General features: G+C 45.4%; 1 protein-coding gene across 1 annotated transcript; it reads right to left on the bottom strand.

Annotated features, from left to right (window-relative positions):
* Positions 1–316: 316 nt before the first annotated feature.
* On the bottom strand, positions 317–22,925 carry Ppp2cb (protein phosphatase 2 catalytic subunit beta). The gene is made up of 7 exons (XM_048330638.1): positions 22,747–22,925; positions 9,957–10,166; positions 7,974–8,147; positions 5,511–5,600; positions 5,264–5,425; positions 3,198–3,316; positions 317–1,018 (listed from the first exon to the last, which is right to left on the bottom strand). The coding sequence occupies exons 1-7, from the start codon at positions 22,846–22,848 to the stop codon at positions 946–948; spliced, it is 930 nt and encodes a 309-aa protein (XP_048186595.1). The 5' UTR covers positions 22,849–22,925; the 3' UTR covers positions 317–945.
* Positions 22,926–23,544: the final 619 nt, after the last annotated feature.

The raw sequence follows: 23,544 nt of genomic DNA, 5'->3' as shown, positions 1-23,544 counted from the left end.
ACAGTATGGAGTTGATACTTTGTTCTTGAAAGTATGAAGTAATACAAATCACCTCATCAAATGCTTAGAAGGAAAATGTTTAATATTCTAAAAGTATATAAATAATATACTAACAGTATATAAAAGTATGTATATATGTATGTTTTTCTTTTGTATTTCTTAATTAAATCTAGAAAATGCCTGGCAAGCAGTCTACCACTGAGTTTATTCCCAGACCAAAACACTACATTTAAATTACCTCAGTATAATTATTACAAATCAAGATTCAAATTCAAATAGTGAAGCTTCCATTCAATGCACACTACAATAAAATCAATATTTTTGTTTAAATGGCAAGTTTATTTGCTCAGTACATCAAATAGGATGCAAGCACTGTCATGACAAATATACAGAAATATGAAGATCAACATAAAACAGTAATTTAGTTTAAATGGAGGGAAATCTCTCTCATGTTATGACAACATACTCCCAAGAAGAATCTCTTCTTTAGTTATACATTTCAATAAAATAAGGGTAATGGATAAAGTGGAAGTCAGCTTGTCATTTTTGCTTAAAAATAAAACTCCAACGCTATTAATCCATGCCACTTAAACACTGTAACTAAAATTCACAAATAAGCGCAAAAGGAGATTAAGCAGTTAGTTACCTTTTCTGTATGAACAGTCCAGAGAAAAATAGTTACTACCAATACAGCAGGCAGGCTGTCAGACTGACCCATCTACAATGTAGTGTACTAATTTCAGTCTCAAATTGTGCTAAATGCTCATCATTAGTATGGCACATTTTGGTCCATGATGTAGTTTAATGCCGAGACAGATCACAATTTGTTACAGAAACACAAAGATTACTGTTGTCTTTTTGTATTTTTAAAATATACACACACACACGCACGCACACACGCACGCACGCTCGCTCACTCAAAAGCCAGGTGTCCTCAGAGGGGATTTACAGGAAGTAGTCTGGGGTGCGCCTGGTCACGTGAGGCTCTCCGCGACGGGGCGCTGGGTCAAACTGGAGGCTGCGAACGGCAAGAGGGAGAACCGTTAGAGAGCACGTGGCTTTGCGAGCACGCGAACGGGCAACGGGAGGCGCGGGATAGAACGGGGCAGTGGCGGAGCTCTGAACGCAGCGGCCTGGCGGCCGCGCTTCTCCTACCCCGTGGGGATGGATGCGGGGGTGCGGAGTCACGGGTGGGTTTTCCACATGGCCTTGCACAGCCAGAGCAAGCTGATGACAAGGGTGTTCACTTGCCGGGGTCGGTTCTCTTTCCCCCGGCCATGGCTCCGGGACCGGGCCTGCCGCGAATCCAAGCCCCGGCGGGGCCGAGTGCTGCCCGAGCCGCTCTCTGCGCCTCGGCCGCCCCGGGTTTGGGGTGGTCAGTTGGAGATGAGTCTCACGGGGACTCTCCTGTCTGGGCTGGCTTTGAACCTCATGCCTCAGAGCTCGGCCTCCTGAGTAGCTGGGATGACAGCGCGAGCCACCAGCAGGCGGCAAGCACGCTGGCTTGTGGCGGCTGCTCTGTCTGCATTGCTCCGTGGATCGTCTGGGCTTCTCTCTCTCTGTTCTTGTGGATTATCACACTGGTTTTCCACATTCGGAACCAGCTTTGCCCTCTTGGGGTCAGCGTGGCTTGGAATTTCCTTCTCCAATCCGCTCTGCAGAGACTCTGGAGAGCACAGGCCTCCAAGTCTGTAGGCTCTCACTTGAGTATCGCCTATGGACCGGGGTTTGAACTCGCGCTCACATGCCATCCCTGCACGGGTCTCTTGGACACGGGCGGTGCTTTCCATCCCCCGTGCGTGGTCACACGCGGAGTGACGAGCGCATGCCACCAGACCCCGCCTCTTCCACTAAGATGAAGTCTCGCACTGTTTTTGCTCTGTCCAGGCTCACCTGGAACCGCAATCCTCCTGATTATTGGTTAATAAGGCATCTCGCGAACTTTTCTGCCTGGCTTCCAACTGAAATCCTCGTGATGAGGGCCTGCCAAGTGCGGGGGTTACAGGCAAGAACCACCAACACTCAGTGATTCTATCTTTCGGTCTGGACTTGTAGCAACTGTTCTTGAGCCAGGGCAATTTACTGTACGGCTAGCGTCGTGATGGTTATAACACCCACTGCTGATGATTTACTAATCTCCTAGCCTGCTGACAAAGGACCCCAAACGGAATGACTCACACCAAAGGGATTTATTCTCTGAGTTCTGGATGGTCCAAATCTGAAATAAGGGTGTTGACTGGGCCATGTTTTCTCTGAAGATCCTAGGGCAAAATTCTTCCTGATTCTCCCTGGCTTCCCCTACTCGGTGTCATCGATGCCTGGCTTAGGACTGTTAGCAGCAAGAGCTTCTGCCCCGCTCTCGAGGCTTGAGTAAGCAAAGCTGCACAGCCACCCACGGTTCACTGTGATCTTACAGGGACATTTGGGGGGCTTCTTTCCCCTCTGATTTTTGTCTATTGAGCTTTTTGTTGCTTAGCCTTTTGTTGGTTGCTAAATATTTTGGGAGCTATACGATAAGCTGGTCTCTACCTATGATCCACTGATTTGGTTTGAAACAGGGTCTTGCTATGTAATCTAGGCTGTCTTCACACCAGAGATCCCCTTGCCTCAGTCTCGGAAGGGCTGAGATGACAGGAACGCGTTACCCCAGTGGGGCCTCACATGCACTGTTCCCTGCCTGTTTCTAGGTGAGGTGCAACCCCGAGCGAGGGGGCTTGTGTGAGCTGCCGCCCTGCCCCCCGCAGCAGAGCCGCCTCGTGATGCGTGAGCCGGAGCTTCGGCACGGGCAGCTGCGTGTCCGGCGCGGGGCTATTCCTCCACCCAGGGCTCGGCGGGCAGGGGGCGCCGCCGCTGCTTGAGCTTCCGCATGACATCACAAAATGCCAGGTTAGGCTCTTGTGAATCGCTTCTCTATTAGCCACAAGTTCAAAAATACTTTCAATAATTGTCTAAAAGGTAATGTTCTAGGAGTAGGAAAAGAAAGTAATTTTCTAGACTGGACGTGTAACTTAGCGGCAGAACGCATGCGTGAGGTGCCGACACAATGAAAAATTACAAAAGAATTGTTTTCTCCTCTAATTGGCTGTTTTCCATGGTAAAAAAGTGTGACACATTTCTCCTTTCCCTATTACGCAAGCGAAACACTACCTCCAAACTTATCTTCTAAAAGTGATCCCATCCCAGTGAAAGCTACTTACAAGGAATATTTTAGCGTGTCATCCAACTCCATGATAGCAGCCTGGTTCCCGCAGCGGTAGCAGTAATTGGGCGCACTGAAGATGGTGACCACATTCCGATCATGGCACCAATTGTATCCCTGCAATAGTTAAAAAAAAAAAAAAGAACATCTCCATATGCCATAAGGTTCTTGACAGACGGGAATTAAGCTCAAAAACTGTAATATCCTCTGTAGATACGTAGCCATTTGTGTTAAGTGTCCGCGTTTTAACTGTGTATGTTTTTACTCTGTATTGACCTTAGCTAGAGTATATATTTAAATTTCCTTCACAAAGATCACAGGTTTTTCATTTTTCCTTTGAAGCTCAAGGTTGGCCTGGAACCAGAATGGTTTTGAACTCATAATCTTCCTGCTAGGATTCTGGGTATGTGCCACTATGCCTAGCTTTCAAGTTCTGCTTTAAATATGTTGAAGTTATTAGGGAAATACAAACTCTGGAGTATTTTTCCTAGGAAACTGGGCAAATTTTCATCAGTAACAAATTTTGTTTATTATTTTACTTGGTCTCTTGAACTCTGGTCTGGGCACTGACCCTGAGCTTCTTTTGCTCAAGGCTAACACTCTACCACCACTTGAGCCACAGCGCCACTTCCAGGTTTTCCTGAATAGTTTATTGGAGGCAAGTCTCACAGACTTTCCTGCCTGGGCGGGCTTTGAATCTCAATCCTCAGACCTCAGCCTCTAGAGCAGTGAGGATTACAGGCAGGAGGCCCCAGCTCCTGGTTTATTTTTGTTGGTCGTGGAGCTTGAACTCAGGGCCTGGGAGCTTTTCTACTCTAGGTTAGAACTCTAACACTTTGAGCCATAGCTCCATTTCCAGTTTTCTGGTGGTTAACTGGAGATAAGAGTCTCAGATTTTCCTGCTTGGGCTGGCGTTGAACTGCAGTCCTCAGAACTCATCCTTCCTGAGTAGCTAGGACAACAGGCGTGAGCCATTAGTGCCTGGCAAATATTTTATTTTGAATGAAACCTTTTACCCTAAAGCCTATTCTGGTTGGTATTATTAGCTACATTTGGATAATTATCTACTTGAGATATCAATATTCCATTTTCCCTTATCTCTAGATTGTTAGGACATTATGATGAAGTGTGTCCCAATAGTAGCTGAATTCTGATTAACCAATTTGGGAAGTTAGCCCATTTACATTTTTTTTTTTTTTTTGCCAGTCCGGGGCCTTGAATTCAGGGCCTGAGCACTGTCCCTGGCTTCTTTTTGCTCAAGGCTAGCACTCTACCACTTGAGCCATAGCGCCACTTCTGGCCAAGTTTTCTGGATATGTGGTGCTGAGGAATCGAACCCAGGGCTTCATGTATATGAGGCAAGCTCTCTTGCCACTAGGCCATATTCCCAGCCCCATTTACATTTCTTATAGTTACTGATACAGTTATTTTCAATAATGAATTTGTGTTATTTGTCATGCTCCCATATCTCTCTTGCCTCTGTTGCACTGGTAAAAAAAAAAAAATTTTAACATCTTAAAGCTAATCCCTACTGATTTGGTGTTCTATTTGTACTCCCTCGTTCCAACAGTAATATTACAATGGAAATGTCAGACATAACACCCTGGGTGACCTTTTAGATAAGCAGCAGCAGGACAAACAGATTTCATTACCCCCTGGTTAGATGCAATGAGGAGTTACCAGTCCATAGAGTATGTCTGCCAAAAATGCATATGGACAATGAATTTATAACTTGTTCTTGTATTAATCATGAGCATATGCAAAATTAAATTATAGTAATGTACTAGTACAAGTATCTTCTCTGTGAGAATGATAATGTGGTTATTTAAGAGGTTACATACAAAATATACATGGGAACTTTGGGGTAAAAAAGCATTTGTGTACAACAAATAAGGAATTATTTGAGGAGGAAGGGGAAAAGAGAGAAATATAGCAAATACAGCAAAATATTTGCACTGAAGGATTTGAGTGAAGCACTTTGGGCTATTATTCCCACAACTTTTCTCAAGTTTCAATTCCAACAGTGCATTAAAAAAAAAATCATCCTGTACAAAAAGCACTCACCTCCATTACAAGCTGATGAGCACGAGAAACCAGTGTGAGACCGTTGGCATGGTTAAATGTCTCAGAAATGTCCTGTCCAAATGTGTAGCCGGCGCCACGTGGTGAAATCCCCCATCCACCTCGGTCATCCGGATCCGACCACAGCAGGTCACACATCGGGCCCTGCCGGGAAAGTGAAGCACACCGCAGGACTTGTACAATTTAGCTTTCCCACAAGGAAGCTATATTTATTCTTTAAAAATTTTACCTCATGTGGGACTTCTTGTAAACGATCCAGAGCTCTTATGTGATCCAGCGTGTCTATAGATGGAGACAGGCCACCATGGAGGCAGAATATCTGTTAGAAATTAAAAGAGAATGTGCACTCTAGTTTCTCTAACTGCTAAGTTATCAAGTGGTGATGGTTACAAGTATTAATCCTAAGAGCGCTTATTTTCAAAGTATTCATTGTAATAAACTGATAATACAATGGAAAGGCAAACCCCACATCAAACAGAACTGTTAACACAAATATGTCCTTCCTATCTTCTCCCTTTGTAATAGCAGGTATGGTCTCTCCCCCCTCCCTCCCCCGTGTGGTGCAGGACCTTCTGTGTGCTAGGCAAGTGCGGTCCCCAGTCCTACCCCAGGTGTTTGACTGTTTTCTCTCCCCCAGCCTTGTGGCCTCTCACCCCATTTCTGGCTGGTACTGCTGACAGGTGATGCTTTCTCTTGCAGTTTTCCCAGATTTTCCATAGTATATAATCATAAAAGTTGCCCCAAATCCCCAACTTCTCAGTGTTTGCCCATTTAACTCCTTTGATTACACAGGGCATTGGCTACGACTTCTAAAAGAAAATTAATAAATAACTTTTTCTTTTTGTAACTACATATTTTTTCCTGTAGAGCTTCTAAATCAGAGAATAATATGAGAGCATTTTTCTTCTGATTCCTTTTCTTGTTGGTTGTGGGGCTTGAACTCTGGGCTTGGGCACTGTCCCTGAGCTCTTTTGCTCAAGGCTGGTGTGCTACTACTTTGAGCTATAGCGTCACTTCCAGTTTTCTGGTGGTTAATTGGAGGTAAGAATCTCACAGGGACTTTTTTTGGCCAGTCCTGGGGCTTGGGCTCAGGGCCTGAGCACTGTCCCTGGCTTCTTTTTGCTCAAAGCTAGCACTCTGCCACTTGAGCCACAGCGCCACTTCTGACTGTTTTCTGTATATGTGGTGCTGGGGAATCGAACCCAGGGCCTCATGTATACGAGGCAAGCACTCTTGCCACTAGGCCATATCCCCAGCCCCTCACAGGGACTTTTCTGCCAATGTTGGCTTTGTATCTCAACCCTCAGATCTCAGTCTGAGTAGCTAGGATTACAGGTGGGAGCCACTGGTGCCCAGCTATTTTTTTTGTTTCTGAGACACAGACTCTCCCTATATAACCAGGCTGGCCTTGAACTCATGATCCTGTCTCAGCCTCTTGAGTGCCAGGATTACAGCTGAATATTACTAACACTCAGCTTTTGTCTCCTGACTTAAAACAAACAAACAAGCATTGCTATTATTAAGGCATTGTACAGAGAGGATACTGTCTGGTAATGAGCACACATTCTAGCTCTTAAACCACAGCACCATGTCTGGCTTTTCCTATATATATGGTGCTGGGGAATTGAACCCAGGGCTTCATGTATGCGAGGCAAGCACTCTACCACTAGGCCATATTCCCAGCCTGTTCAAATTTTTTGAATACTTATTTGTTTACTTAATTTCTGAAGTAGATAAGGTCTCTGTAGCAACATTTTATAAATAACCTGACACCAATGCTCCTGTGTATACTGGTTGTTTTGCTTCTTAAATGGACAGTGCTAACAGATTCAATGACTTGGGGGATGCAAACAGGTGAGGAGCAACAGGCTGCCTTTCTAAAATAATCTGTCCATTAAATTTAATGCTAATGAAGACAATATTGATTTAAACACTTAAAAGCTAGTTAAAAGTAAACATTTTAAGGCAGGCTGATTTGAGGACCGCAGTTCCTAGACAGCTCAAGCAGGAAAGTCCACTCCCCCCAAAAAGGCCAGAAGCTGTGTTGTGGCTTAAGTGGTAGAGTGCTAGCTTTGAGCAAAAGAAGCTCAAACACAGCACCCAGGCCACAAGTTTAAGCCCCAGTACTAGCACACACACACACAATTTTTTTTTTTTTTTTTGCCAGCCCTGGGGCTTGGACTCAGGGCCTGAGCACTGTCCCTGGCTTCTTGTTGCTCAAGGCTAGCACTCTGCCACTTGAGCCACAGCGCCACTTCTGGCCATTTTCTGTATATATGGTGCTGGGGAATTGAACCCAGGGCCTCATGTATACGAGGCAAGCAGTCTTGCCACTAGGCCATATCCCCAGCCCCCACAAATATTTTTTAAAATAAATTCATGCTTTGATTCATAGTAACACGTCTAGGCACTATTATCTGAAAGCATTATTCTTTTAATTATTGAAGTGTTCAAAACCATAACTTGGAAAGTATAGCCTTCAGGATTACACAAAGATGACTATAAACAAGTTATATTCTGATCAGCAGACCAAAGAACTAGTATATTTTTTGACTACTCTGGACTTTTATAATTTAAGAACTGCAGTTGCAGAAAAGGCCAAAGAGATACAAGAAGCAAAGATCATGTAAGCTGAGACCCGAAATTCCTACATTTAATCTCCCCCACAAGACATAATCACATACATACTCACTTGTCCATCTACTAAAGCTGTAAGTGGAAGATAATCAAATAGATCTGTAAAATATTTCCAAACATTGGCATTTCCATACTTCCGTAGACATTCGTCATAAAAGCCATAAACTTGGGTAATTTGCCGGCTTTCATGATTTCCTCTCAAGATTGTAATGCGTTCAGGATATCGAACCTGCAAGAAATGGAAAAGAAACACAGGCTAAAATCATATCTTCACTGGTAATGTTAAGAACGTTATCTTGTGACCCACTTCCTTCAATGACCCTTTGGTCCACTAGTAAATTAAATAATCACTTTTAAGAGTAAAAGACTCGGGGCTGGGGATATGGCCTAGTGGCAAGAGCGATTGCCTCGTATACTTGAAGCCCTGGGTTCGATTCCCCAGCACCACATATACAGAAAATGGCCAGAAGTGGCGCTGTTACTCAAGTGGCAGAGTGCTAGCCTTGAGCAAAAAGAAACCAGGGACAGTGCTCAGGCCCTGATTCCAAGGCCCAGGACTGGCAAAAAAAAAAAAAAAAAAAGAGTAAAAGACTCTCCTTCAAACCAAATCTTATTAACCAAAGCCAGGTGCTGGCTGCTCAGGCTTGTAATCCTAGCAACTCAAGGAAATTAGACCTGGAGGATTATAGTTCAAAGCCAGCAAGGATTAAAAAAGTATGCAAGACTCCTATTTCCAATTAGCCAGCCAGACTGGAGGCATGGCTCAAGTGACAAAGGGTCATTTGTGAGTTAACCAGCAAGCCTACTGAGAGCATGAGGCTGAGTTCAAGTACACACACACACACACACACACACACACACACACACACACACACACACCCACCCCCCTTCAAAACGTTTAATTCCCATCTCCAACAAAAACAGTATTGCTAAATTGGAGTAAAGTTGCAAATTACTATTACTAACTGCCCCTACAAATGGGGACTGAACCCAGGGCCTGATGAATGATGGGCAATCACTATACCACTTTAACCATGCCCTATCACTAATTATTTCCTTTTATAACAAAACAGAACATAAACTAGGCAGGAGTAAGAAAGTTAGAGACAGACCAGGCACTGATGGCTTATGCTTGTAATCCTGGCTACTCAGGAAGCTGACCTGAGCACAGCAGTTTGAAGCCAGACTGGACAGGAAAGTCCATGAGACTCTCATCTCCACTTAACCACCAGAAAACCAGAAATGGCACTGTGGCCCAAAGTGATAGTGCCCTAGCCTTGAGCAACAAGAGCTCAAGGACACTGTGTTCACCTGAGTTCAAGCCCCATGACCGACTTAAAAAAAAAAAAAAGATTCAGACAGTTTTTTCGTGGGTATCCTAAACAAAGAAATAGAGTCTAGAGCACTGAATAAGAAAATTCTTTGATGTAAGGCAAAACATTTTTTCTATCTACTACTGGCAGGTAAATTTAGATGACAGAAGCTAAGGAGTTTGAGTGTGAGTCTAAAATCGATATGGAATTTGAGACTTTGAGAACAGTGAGGTAAGATGTATTTGTTAGTTTTAATCTGGCTTTATATGCAAGGTGATTTGTAGATTAGACCTTGGAAGCAGAAATGAAAAAGTTACCTACATAATAAAGTAAGGTGATAAACTGTGTGGGGCATTGAACAGAAAGGCACAGAGAGAGGAATAACAACATTTTCAAGGTAAGAGCTAACCTTTTTCTTTTGGTGGTACTAGGGTTTGAACTCAGGTTCTTACACTGGCTAGGCAAGGTGTGGAATCATGCCACGCCTTTACTCACCCTTTCTGTTCTGGTTCATTTGAGATAGGGACTCACTTTTTTCCAGGCCAGCACAGGCTTCAATCCTCTTAGACTCAATACCAAAGATAAATAACTAAGCCAAATATAATTTCATGACTTCAGTTATGGACAACTTGAGAATGATACATTATCACAAGCAGAGAAGTTTAATGCATAATTTTAAAAAGAGAAGAATAAATTTAAAAAGAAGAAGATGTCTTTAAGCATACCTTTAATGCTACAAGAAGAGTCACAGTCTCCACAGAGTAATAACCTCTGTCCACATAATCGCCCATGAACAGATAGTTTGTATCTGGCGACTTCCCGCCAATTCTGAAGAGTTCCATGAGGTCGTGGAATTGGCCATGCACATCTCCGCAGACAGTGACGGGACAACGGACTTCTTGTACATTGGATTCTTTTGTTAAAATTTCCTTAGCCTGTTGGAAAAGTAAAACCAACAATTAAAAAAATTGTATCACAAATTTAAAGGTGATAAAATAAAAAAAGGTGACTAAAGGGAAATCTTAAGGGAAAAAAAGAGAATCTGAAGACTTAACTCACCCAAATGTTCTCATCAACTCATGAATAACATTTCCCCCAATGGAATATCAACCAGCAAGAAAGAAGTACTGACATATGCTACACTAACACCATTATAAGTAAAAGAAACCTTTACAAATGGCCACATAATTTGCAGTTCCATCTATATGCAGTGTCCAGAACCAGAGGTGGAAGGGTTATGGTGGCTCAGAGCATGGGCAGTAGATGGCTTGAGTGTCTGGGAGTACCAAGTAAGGGATGTGGTTTCCTTTGAGGTAGATGGACGGACACCTAACACTGTAATGGAGGTGAAGGTTCGTGAATGCACTTACTCAGTGCTACTGAATGGTAAACTAAGTGAATTGAATGCTACAGCAGGAATTTTTTGTTGTTGCTGTTGCCAGTCCTGGGGCTTGGACTCAGGGCCTGCGCACTGTCCCTGGCTTCTTTTTGCTCAAGGCTAGCACTATGCCACTTGAGCCACAGCGCCACTTCTGGCTTTTCTGTATATGTGGTACTGAGGAATCGAACCAAGGGCTTCATGCATGTTCTACCTCTACCACTAAGTCACATTCCCAGCCCAACAGAAGGAATTTTATCTCAATAAAGGTGGTTTGTTTGGGTTTTTTTGAGTGTGCCAGTCCTGGGGCTTGAACTCGGGGCTTGGGTGCTGCTGTCCCTTAGTTTTTTTTTGCTCAAGGCAAGTGTGCCATCACTTGAGGCACAGCTCCACTTCTGGCTATTGGGTAGTTTAGTGGAGATGAGAGTTTCGTGGCCTTTCCTGGCTTCAAACTGATCCTCAGATCTCGACTTCCGGAGTAGATAAGATTACAAGTGTGAGCCATGGGTACCTAGCTTAATCTTTTTTATTTTTTTTAAACCATACAGACATTTATTTTGCATTTGATTTCACTGGCCCAAATGTCTAAATGCCAGAATGATCCACTTGTTCTCTTCAAGACTCTTCCTCTGAAGTGCATTAACCTGGCCATGCACGGCCTACGCTGGCGCCGGGCCCTTGTGGCTGGGGAGGGGGGGGGGCTGGCACCACCAGGGCCTGGTACCCAGCAAACTCAGAAGATGGCCACGGCAGTCTCAGTGGCACAGGACACTGGGTGCCCTCCCGCTTCCCCCCCCACACACAGCCGCACGCCCACGCTCATGCCCACTGCAGGACACCAACCCTGGCTGGTCTGAGCCCAAGCCCTGCCCTTTTGCTTATTTTTATCATCTAGAACCCTAGGGCTGTTATGACTACACACAAGGGGAATGCTTGGGGCCAGTGGCAAACCTGCTGGTTATGTGATTGCTGTGTCTGACCTTCTGCCGCAATCCAGTCAAAAGACAGGAATGAGTAACCTTGTGTACTTATTGCCCTTAAACTAGCTCTGGGACAATCTAACCTTATGAAATAGTGTGTGCATGTGTGTGTGTGTATGTGTGTTAAGGCTCGTTCACTGACATTGCTAAACTAACTCACTTCCTTGTCCTGTGTTACTGAAATGACACTGCATGGTCATTTCTTCATCGCTTACCCCAGTATATGCTGGAAGAAACAGGCAATTTATAAGTTTTAAAAAGATCAATGAATGCTGGGCCATAGCTCAGTGGCAAAGCGCATACCTAGCAGGCGCAATGTCCTGCGTTCCATCCCCAGTACCAAAAAAGAAAAGACCAAAACAAAAATGATCAAGGAAGAAAACAATTCTGAATCAGTCTTAGATAAACATATACCAATTAAAAGCTAACTTCCAACTTTCTTCTTTTTCCTTTATGTGATGGTACAGATCCCCAGGGCCTAAACATGCTAGTTAAAATTTCTATCCTCTATCTCTACCTTTCAACCTCTTTATTCTAATTACTTTATAGAGCTGAACTAGAATATACCATTGGGAAGTGCCAAAGTACAGAATTTATGTCTGAACACTGGCAAGTTAAATGTAGTACTAACATCAAGCCAGTAACAGCTAACCTGGCTTAAAATTTTGTTTCATAGAAAAAAAAGAGTTCAATAAAATAAAGTATACATATTGCTAAAAGCTTCTGTTCGGCTTTACTCTGGTGTATGTGTGTGTGCACATGTGTGTACGTGCGTGTGTGTGTGTGCATAGCGTGTGCACCCAGGGACTTGGACTTGCCACACAGGGGTTCTGGCACAGGCTCTACTCAAGCTCTACTTGCTCGTTATTTTTAGAATAAAAATAACGTTCCTCCTCGGTCCCCTCTCAGGTGGACCTAGGACCGCCATCTCCCTCTTTGTAATTTTTTATAGGCGTGGTGACAGGGGCTATGTGACAGCACCCAGATACTGGTTGAGAAGAATTATCCCAAACTTTTCCCTGGACGGACCTCGGGTGAAAGCTTCCTTCTCTCCACTTTCAGAGTCGTTAGGATTTCGAAGTTGTTAGGATTTCAAGCGTGAGCCCCTCGAGCCTAGCATTTGTTAATATACAAAATTCCAATGATTTATCTAGTTTTCAGGTTGCAGCAAATTAGAAACAAAATTACACAAAAGAACTGGAACTACAAGAGACATGTAAAGTGCTAGGAAGAAACCACCAAACAGTGAAAATGACAGGACCACAAAAGCCAACTGTGAGGAGGAAGTAGGACCAAGTTGAATTTGACTGATGGGGAAGTGGCATTTTGGGGACAGCTCAGTGATCTGATAAGAGCATTTAAAAGCTCGCATTCTTAAGTTTCTGCATTGCTCTCTATCTTTGTCAACTAATATTCTTGCCAATTAGTCAAATAATATCTTTTAATTTGCACCTCTGATATCTATTTTAAACAATATGTAGCTTAGCCTGGCTTGGAACTCATTACCTCCCTCCCTTTCTGGCTCATAGCATTAATGACTCCTAATGTAAGGCCATTCTTGCCTCTCTGGTTTGTAGTATCTCCTCTGTCAGGCTTCCGTAAAGGCCCATGTCTGTTTCTAGACTTACCTGAACTGACATGTACAACCTTCCAGGCTCCCTTAACCTTCCTTTCCTCTTCCCCTCAGCTCCCTTCGCTTCGTGGCTTTCTAGGTGGCTGCGTGCTCTAACACGTTGAGCCATACCCTTTTTGTTTTGTTTTTCAGGTCGGATTTCTCATTTTTGCCCCGGGCTAGCTTCAGCTCCCCACGTCCTCTGCCCGCCATGTGTGGTCCGTGTAGTCTCTGGACCGTTCTCATCCCTGCTGGTGCCCCGGCCCAGCACCCCGCGCTGGGTAGAGTCCAGTGTTCTGAACCTGCACCTGCTTGGTGCTCACTCTGGGCCTAACGCTGCTGAGCTTCTCTACTTCGGACATAGACAGAGTGACCCATGCTAGTATGTGGCTGACGGTGTAATTTAAAAAAACTATGTGAGCCCCTCATCACTGATTAAACCTTTACCAATGTGAGAAAGAAGGAAATGGCAGTGAAAAATAAGCTGCCACGGGGCTGGGGATATGGCCTAGTGGCAAGAGTGCTTGCCTCTTATACATGAGGCCCTGGGTTCGATTCCTCAGCACCACATATACAGAAAATGGCCAGAAGTGGCGCTGTGGCTCAAGTGGCAGAGTGCTAGCCTTGAGCATAAAAGAAGCCAGGGACAGTGCTCAGGCCCTGAGTTCACGGCCTAGGACTGGCAAAAAATAAAAATAAATAAAAAAAAAATAAGCTGCCACCCTGTTTTACTTTCCACGAATCTCCTCAAGATTCCCTCTAGTCAAAACTAGACACTTGGGAATTTTAATTTTAGAACTCGTCATGTCCTATGAGAATCATTTTGGGATTCGGATTGAGACTGCACTGAATTTACACAGTAATTTGGGACAAAAGGGCATCTTTCTTTGGGGGTGAAGAGTTAAAGTAAACCCCATTTTCAGGCAGCCCCCGTTTTGTTGTCTGTTTAAACTTGGAGTAACCCAGGCCACCAATTATCCCGGCTAGCAGGACAGCTTATTAGGGCCCAGCTGGTTTGGAAACTCCCTGCTTAACTCTGACTGCCTGGGAATGCTTAACTCTAACCTCCCCGGAATGCCTCGAGCCCTGAGCCAATCAGATTTGTACCCGGATCCTAATCTTGCTTGAACACCTGATTGCTGTAACTTGGTTTTTTGCCTTTATAAGCCCTGTGCAATCGCAGCTCAGGGCTTCCTCCTAACCTCCGCTGTGTCGGTGGGTAGGACGAGGCCCGATCTACAGCTTGCCTGAATAAAGCCTTGCTTTTGCATTTCAGAACGTCTGGTTCACGGTGGTCTTCTCACGACTTGGGCATAACAGGTGTAGCAGCTACTGGGGTGGAATGCAGGTCCTCATACTTGCTAGAGAGACATTCTTGCTGATGAGCCCTCTCTCCAGCCCTGATTTTTGCTGTGGTTTTTCTTGTTTTGTTTTGTTTTGTTTTGAGATAGGGTCTCTCTCTGTCCCTGGACACAGAACTGGGCAAGATCCACCAATGTTAGGCTTCTTGTGTAGTTAGAATAGGCACATGCCACAGAGTACTCAGCTCTTCACTGACAAGGGGTCTTTCTGCCCTAGGCTGGCCTCAAACTTCAATCCTTCCAATTTTAGCCTTCCAGTAGCCACAAGCCACTGGCACCTGGTTAAAGGACATCCTTAGGCAGGGAATGTGGCTTAGTCATACAGTGCTTGTCTAGCATGCATGAGGTCCTGGGTTCAATTCCTCAGAACCACAAGAGCAAAAAATAAACAACATTTAAAAAAGGGAAAACATATTTTAAAAAAAGGTCATCTGTGGAGTGCTATGTCTTTCCATGAATGATCATGGTTCAGATTTCCTTTCTTTTTAAATCAATTTTTGTAACTATCTCTGATGTTTCTTTATTGCATACTGTTACACACAGTCATCAAGTACCACCTAACGAGGGTTCACAACAGACTGTAACGACAGTGCTAACGGGGCCTAGTGACACAGCAGTTCATTACTGTGAGTGTGGCAAGACTGTGACAGTGCTTTGTGTACCCAATATTCACTGAGTCGATTACATTGTTTTTTCTTTAGTATGGTAAGTACACTATGATATTCCCATACGAAATCACCTAATAATGCATAACTAGACCGAAAGTTTTTAGACTGCATGCCTGGGCTGGCCTGAACTTCAATCCCTCTAGTTGTACTTCCCACCTTGCTGGGACGACTCAGCCTGTTACTGGCTGAGATTGGGGTCTCATAAAAACGTTTTGCCTGAGCTGACCTTGAGTCCCTCCCCAAGCTTCCTGACTCAAGTAGCTAGGATAACAGGTGTGGGCACTGTCCCTGAGCTTCTCTCCCTCAAGGCGAATGAATGCTCTACTCTTGAGTCACAGCTCCACTTCTGGCTTTTTTGAGTAGTTTATTGGAGATAAGAGTCCCACAGACTTTCTTGCCTGGGCTGTCTTTGAACCACCCTCATCAGATCTCAGCCTCCTGAGTGGCTAGGATTACAGGCACGAGCCACTGGCACTGGTTAGTATAAAGGTTTTTAAATCCCTGGGAAAGAATCACTATATTTTGTTGATCTCTGCATCAGTATGATGAGATTATCTGGTTCACAACATATCCCATTCACTTCAACTTACTTTCTAGTAACTACCAGAACTCTATTACACTCATCTACGGATTTAAAATACTGACATATGAAAAACCAAATCACACTAAAGCGTATATGCAGATTGTAAGGATTAGTTATTGTCCTTTGATTGCACCTAGCTGTCTGTGCCTTTTCCTCCACCCCCCAGTGTTAAGAGGTGGAACCCAGGACTTTGGTTTCTAATACTGGGCAAGTGCTCTCTCACTGACTCATTGGTTAGCTTCCCAAGCTCAGGTGTCCATCTTTTCTTCTAATTCCAGTGTATTAACATTCTTCCAACAACTGTCTGAAAATTCTTATCCCACTGTGTAGATCCTTGCATTGTACAAAACACTAGGCTTAATGTTTACATCTTCATACATGCATATATAGGAATCTGACTGCATTCACTCCTTCACGTGACATTTTAAAATCTCAGTGTAAAATCTTGTTTGTCTGGGATCACCCAGACCACTTCACTAAAGCACTCACGTAATATGCATGCACATTCAGGGTTTTTGATTTATTACAGTGAAAGGGCAAGAGGCACAAGCACACTTCTGAGAGAACTAAGTGCAAGAAGTCCAACGCTGTCACACACAACGTGGCAAACTGCCTGGTTGGCTGACAAGAGTGAATCCTTTAGGAGTAAAGGAATGCCTACAGTGGCACAGAGCTCACGACCTGCAAACTGAGGGCTGTCATAGAGGCGCCTTTGCCTACCTTCTACCTAAGTTTCAAACTTGCTATGAACAGCCGAGGCATGGTAAACCAGCACGGTGCACCAGTAGCGAACCGTGGGGACACAGTCCAAATCTAACTTTCTAGACGCCAGCTGAGAAGGACCTTGCAACAAGACCTCCAGACACAGCTGTCTCAGAATCACTGCATTAATGTAACTCTTACCCACACGCTTCTAATTCTACAGGTCATTGGGAAAGAAAAAAGGGGAAAGGAAAGAATTCATTCTTGCTGCTATGAAATTACACTTACCTTAGGAAGTAAATTGAGAAATCAAACTTTGGGACTAACATACACGTCAGGGGAAGATCAAAATATTTTCCCTTCTATTCTTGTTTTAGGAACAGAGAGCATTTAAGTGTACTCATGTCTTCCACATTTCCAACATGTGACATTCCACTTCAGTGTTGTTGCCCATTTCCAAGGTCACATTAACAAAAGCTATGGATTCCTGTTTGACAATATGCAATCTTCTTTCCTCTCTATTCATAAATGTGCTTGCTATAATTCCACATACATTATCTTACTTCCTAGGAAATTCATCAAAATGAAGCCACAGAATAGACTGATCTGAGCTAGATGAAGTTAAAACTCCGAGAAAACTGTTGGATGTGGTGGTACATACACGTATGCCAGCACTCACAAGGCTGAGTTTGCTGTCTCAAAAACAAGCAACTCCAGCCCCCCTAAGTTAATATGAGCAAGTGTCCATCTTCCCACCTACAGCTGGCAAGTGTCTTCCATTCAGAGAGAACCTAGCTTTTCTTTGTGATAGAAGGTGGAGCCAACAGTGTAGAATATTTGCTGGTTCTCGCGTTTGAAAAATGAATTATGTATTAGTTTCAACTTTTGTGTCACTTGTAGCCAGCTTCCCCAGGGCCTGGGGTCTTCCTGTTTTACTTTCCTTGGTGCTGGGATACAAGTATGCATAACCACACTTGGCTGCATATATAACCTTTAAAAGGTCAAAACAAATTTCTGAAGCTGGGTGCCAGTAGCTCATGCCTGTAACCTTAGCTACTCAGGAGGCTGAGAGCTGAGGGTAGCGGTTCAAAGCCAGCCCAGGTAGAAAAGTCCAGAAGACTCTTTCTCCTATAAACTACTCAGAAAAAGGAAAAAGCTGAAGTGGCACTGTGGCTTAAGGGTAGAGTCCTAGCCTTGGGCATGAAGAGGTTCAGGGATAGCACCTAGGCCCCGAGTTCAAGCCCCAGGACTGGCACTGGTGGCTCAGGCCTGTAATCCTACTAAGGACAATAAGAACTGTTGACGATAGTGGTTCAAAGCCAGCCCAGGCAGAAAAGTCCAGAGACTTTTATCTCCAATTAACCACCAAAAGCTGCAAGAGCTGTGCTCTGGTGTTGGAATGTCAGCCTTGAGAAAAAAACAAACAAAACAAAAAACCTAAGGGACAGAGCCTAGGTCTTGAATCCAAGTCCCAGTACTGGCATAAAACAAAATCATATGGCCAGTATAGTACAAGTCCAGAACCTCAGGTTCTGTACAAGTCCTGCACCTCAGGACTTTCAATTCTTTTGATCACAAGAGCATGCCATAGGATGATACATTCTGTCTCAGATTATGAAAGACACAACAGTAAACCAAGTCTAAGACTGAGCTCTCCCAAGCCCTAAAAGGAAAAGAATTTGCAACATACAGACTTGCTTCCCAGAGTTAACAGGATTAACTAAAAAAATTACATACAGACGTATCTAATAGCATTTGATCTTTGATAAAGGAACATTATTTTTTTTAAAAAAGGTGTCATAATGAAAGTAATTATGTTAGGCTTACATTTCACATTTACTTGAAAAAAATTTTTTTTGTCAGTTGTGGGGCTTGAACTCTGGGCCTAGGCTCTGTCCCTGAGCTCTTCAGCTCAAGGCTAGCACTCTACCACTTGAGCCACAGCGCCACTTCCTACTTGAAGAGTTTATAAGAAAATTGGTTCCAAGCAATTATAATCAAGCATAACAATTACATTTCTCATAAGTATTAGCATTTACTTGTGATTTTAATACCATTCTCTTAGCAAAAACTAAATTCAGAAAACAGAATTTAGGACAATCAATCAGGCATGAATCCAATCTTGATTTACAACATTGGTTTCTCTTCACGAAAAGATTTCTCAAGTCCATCAGACTGTGAAGAGAAGACAAGACAGCGACAGGCTGCACATGAGGCCACGCCCACACACGAGAGGCCACGCCCACACAGGAGAGGCCACGCCCACACACGAGAGGCCACGCTGGCTTGTGCTCTCAGCAGTGAAGGGGAGGGGCATACACTGCAAATAAAACTACTGGACAAGCAGATGTTTTATGAAGCTATTATCCTCATTTTATCTAGCAAGACTGATGATTTTACACCTAATTTATAAAGTTGAGAAATGGCCTGATTTAACAGTGCCCTTTCTGGTTACTCGCAATAATTCATTTGGTTTTACTTTTCTTTTTTACCTGTCAGGACAGGAAATCTCCTACTTCACTGTAACCATGTCATTCTTGTCATAGCCAAAAAATATTTTCTTCATCATTGATTGGAATCATTGGTTGATTCTAGATTTTATAAACTTTATGATTGGATCATCAAGGCTGACACTAATCCTTGTTCAAGAGAAGTTTAAAGTTTCAGTTAGGGGGGCTGGGAATATGGCCTAGTGGCAAGAGCGCTTGCCTCCTACACATGAAGCTCTAGGTTCGATTCCCCAGCACCACATATATGGAAAACGGCCAGAAGGGGCGCTGTGGCTCAGGTGGCAGAGTGCTAGCCTTGAGCAGGAAGAAGCCAGGGACCCCCCCCCCCCAAAAAAAAGTTTCAGGCATTTTGGTGGTTAAAAACTTCCTTTTTAAAAAGCCGGATTCTATCACAGACAATCTAAAAGATTTTTCCTCAGTTAAAAAAATAACTCATTTTACCATTACCTAATCTTTTTCAAGATGATTTGGGGCCTTCAGGAATTCAAAGTATGTTATTTCACATTAAGAATGAATATCCTATATTTTGCTTATTTCAAAGCTTTGAAGCTAGAAACTCATCCAGTAGTTCCAAATAAGATCTACAAAGACTTCTACACAAACCTCACACTTAAAAATGTACACAGGGGTGGGAATATGGCCTAGTGGAAGAGTGCTTGCCTCATTTGCATGAAGCCCCAGGTTCAAGTCCTCAGCAACCACATATATACAAAAAGGTGAGAAGTGGCGCTGTGGCTCCAGTGGTAGAGTGCTAGCCTTGAGCAAAAAGAAGCCAAGGACAGTGCTCAGGCTATGAGTTCAAGCCCCAGGACTGGCAAAAAAAAAAAACCAAAAAAAACCCCAAAGAACTAAATCTTCTTTTCTATTATTTTCTATAGGTGGTATACAGAGGGGTTACAGTTAGGTAAGTAGGTAATGAGTACATTTCTTTTTGAGCAATGTTACCCCTTCTCGCAATCTCTCCCAGTTTTTCCCTTCCATTTCCACAAACTGTATAGTTCATTTTCTACGGTGTGTAGTGGGTACCACTGCTGCATTTGTTTATCTACTGTCCCTTAGTTTTTGCGCTTCCCCCTAACCCTGCCAAAGACAGATAGGCAGACAAAAAGAAAATATTAGTAAAGAAACAAACCTGTTGTTTTCATTTCCTGAAGAAATGTCCCATGTTTTGTCAGGTACTTTGTAAAGCATAAAGATCTCCCAGTACACAAACAGGCTAAATTTCCCCACCACCTAAAATATCCTCACCACAGTTCTTCAGGTACAACGGAATCACACTTAGCAACCCAAAGAGAAAATCTCTCCAAGACAAGCGTCAAGTATAGTTGTAGTCACAAAATGTCCTGAACAGCACCAGACTGGGTTTTAGGCACACCATCTTTAAAAACTGCTGTTTCTTCTGCTACTGTTGCAGGAGTTAATCACAGAAGCAATGTTTCAGTCCTCCCTGTAAGGAAGGAGTCAAATCCACAACCAGCTTCAAAATCTAGACTGCTAATTGAAGCTAGTGTAAAGTGCTAATCTTCTCAGATGATAGGCATTTCTCAGACATGAGCCTAATAAGCCAGACACAAAGCACCCAGTCATACACTTTTTTTCAATTACTCATCCCATACAGCAAGACTCAAGTGTCTTGATTTATGCATTTTTTTTGGATTTCTCCATTTTTAAGGCAATTTGAACTAGAATAGCAACCCAATTCCAAGGGAAATACTACAGCCTTATAACTTTCTATATAGTTATCAAAAAATAGAATCCTATAATCATACTATTAAAAATGTAGTCGAGACAATTGCCGGTGGCTCACACCTGTAATCCTGGCTACTTAGGACACTGCGATTTAAGGGTAGAATTTTGAAGCCAGCCTCAGAAAAAATCTGTGAGACTTTTATCTCCAATTAAGCACGAAAAAAGCCAGAAGTGGTGTTGTGGTTCAAGTGGTAGAGCATTAGTCTTGAGTAAAAGCAGCTCAGGGACAGCACCCGGATCAAGCCCCAGGATCAGCACCCCCCTCCCAACAAAAGGGTAAAAAAAACCCAAAAAGTAGTAGTCAAAAGTTTAAAAATAGAAAATTTATATAATTAGGCTTGCCTTAGTTTTTCTTTTACCTCCTCCATACATGCCACTATTATTGCTCTAGAAGGGTGTAGAACTAGAATTAACAAGTTAGAAATAAACATTACAACATTGCTACAAACCCAATACTTTGTGCAGAATATCTTCAGCACAAAAATGTGCCAGGAGGGGCTGGGAATATGGCCTAGTGGCAAGAGTGCTTGCCTCATATACATGAAGCCCTGGGTTCAATTCCCTAGCACCACATATACAGAAAACAGCCAGAAGTGGCGCTGTGGCTCAAGTGGCAGAGTGCTAGCCTTGAGCAAAAGGAAGCCAGGGACAGTGCTCAGGCCCTGAGTCCAAGCCCCAGGACTGGCAAAAGAAAGAAAAAAAAAGTGCCAGGAAATAACCCATTTTCCATAATTCTAGCACATTTCCATAAGAAAATAGTGACATCTAAAACAATATAAAAATTTATCCTTACAGGGTTGCTTCCATTAATAGAATGCCAGCTAATAAGCAAGAGTCAGATACCAAGTTTGAGTCTTGATCTCCAACTGAAACCCCCCCAAAACCAAAAAACAATATTTACCAAAAACAATATTTACCCTTTTTCATTTACCCCTCTGTGAGTGGTTACTTCTGTAGGACTTTACAAGGGTAGCACCTTTACAAACCACCTAGGAGATTGGCAAATATTCCTGTCTCACAGGTAACAATATCGGAGGTGAGGGCTGGAAATGTGGCTTGGTAGTAGAGTGCTTGCCTAGCATGCATGAAGCCCTGGGTTCGATTCCCCAGCACCACATATATAGAAAAGGCCAGAAGTGGCGCTGTGGCTCAAGTGGCAGAGTGCTAGCCTTGAGCAAAAAGAAGCCAGGGACAGTGCTCAGGCCCTGAGTTCAAGGCCCAGGACTGGCAAAAAAAATGGGGGAAAAAAAAGTATCAGAGGTGCACATCACACTGGCAGCTATGCTAGAAATCTGCAGAACATGATCTGAATTCAGACAGGCTGTACCTTACACCTCAGGCAACTTGGAAGTAGGGACTAAGGCTAGACCACAGGAAGACCCTAGAGAAATGCTAGGAGACAGCCAAAGGAAGTGCGGCTCCGAAGCGTGGAGAGAGCGATACGATCCACTCCCTCACGCGAGGACCAGGTGGCGGGGGAGGTCGTGGGGAGCCATCGGGGGACGGGGGGGAGGGGACGACGCACGGGTCGGGAGTGGGAAGCACACCTGTGGCGTGCGGACGGTCCTAGCGACCGCCTGGTGAACGGGGCGAGACCTGTGCGGTGGCAAGGGCGCTCGCGTGTTCTTCCGTCCGAAGGAAAAGCTGATTCCACGACCGGAGAGCCACAGCCCCGGGGACGGCTCAACCCTCCCGAGGCGGCCGAGGACCCCGCGAGGCGGCCGGGCCGGGCCGGGCCCCCGGGGCGCCGCGAGGGACGCGCGCACCCCGCCGGCCCCTCGCCCGCTCGCCCGCGGCCCGGAGGGCGGGCACGAGGCCCGGCGCCCGCCCGCCCGCCCGCCTCGCCCGCCTCGCCCGCCGCCGCTGACAGCCGCGGGGTCCCGGCGTCCGGGCCTGCTCGCCGCCCGCGTCCGCGCCGGGGCCGGGCGTCCGGGTGAGGTGAGCCCCGCGCCCCCCGCCCCGCGCCCCTCACCTTCTCGCACAGCGTCCGCACTTGGTTCTCGTGGAGCTGCTTGCACTCGTTGAGCTGCTCCACCCACTGGTCCAGATCCTTGGTGAACGCCTTGTCGTCCATGGCGGCGCGCTCCCGGGCCCCGACGCCCGCGCCCGCGGGACGCCGCCCCGCCCCGCCCGAGCCCGTGCGCCCCGGGGGCGCGGTGAGGGCGCCGGCAGGTGCGGGAGGGAGCACGGGGCGACTCCTCCGCGCCGCCCGCCCGCTCGCCCGCCCGCTCGCCCGCCCGCCGCTCCAGGCGCTCGGCCCTCCGCGCCGCCCTCCCTCCGGCGCTCCGTCAGCGCCCCGGCATTTCCGCCGGGAAGAGGCGCGCGCGCGCGTGCGCGTGCGCGCGGGCGGGCGGGGCCGCGGGCGACGGCGGGGCCTGCGCGGCTCCAGGCAGCGCCCCCGTGCGGCCCGGCGGAGGCACGGCCCCGGGACCGCCACGCTCCCGCCCGCAGCCCGCAGCCCGTCCTGGAACTCCCCCCGGTGCACCGAAGGACGGACAGACGGACCCTCGGCCGCCCGCGTTCTGGACGGTGCGTCCAGGGATGGTTTCGTCGTGGTCGATGCACGCGCACGCGCGCGCGCACACTGCATTTGAACCCGGGGACTCGCACTTGCGGCCTAGGTTTCGGCCACTTGAGCCAACAAACTGCCCGACAAATACTTAGGGACCAGGGCGCACCCCAGCCCGCTGCACTTCCTCAGTGTGGGCTGAAGAAGCGTCACCAGCCATCTCCTGCGGCTGGGCCCGTGTCAGAGGAAGAGGGGCTCGGG

The sequence above is a fragment of the Perognathus longimembris genome, chromosome 21, assembly GCF_023159225.1.
Source record: "Perognathus longimembris pacificus isolate PPM17 chromosome 21, ASM2315922v1, whole genome shotgun sequence".
In the NCBI taxonomy this organism is placed as follows: Eukaryota; Metazoa; Chordata; class Mammalia; order Rodentia; family Heteromyidae; genus Perognathus; species Perognathus longimembris.
The sequence above is the reverse complement of the archived record's forward strand: the minus strand, read 5'-3'. Positions and strand labels throughout refer to the sequence as shown.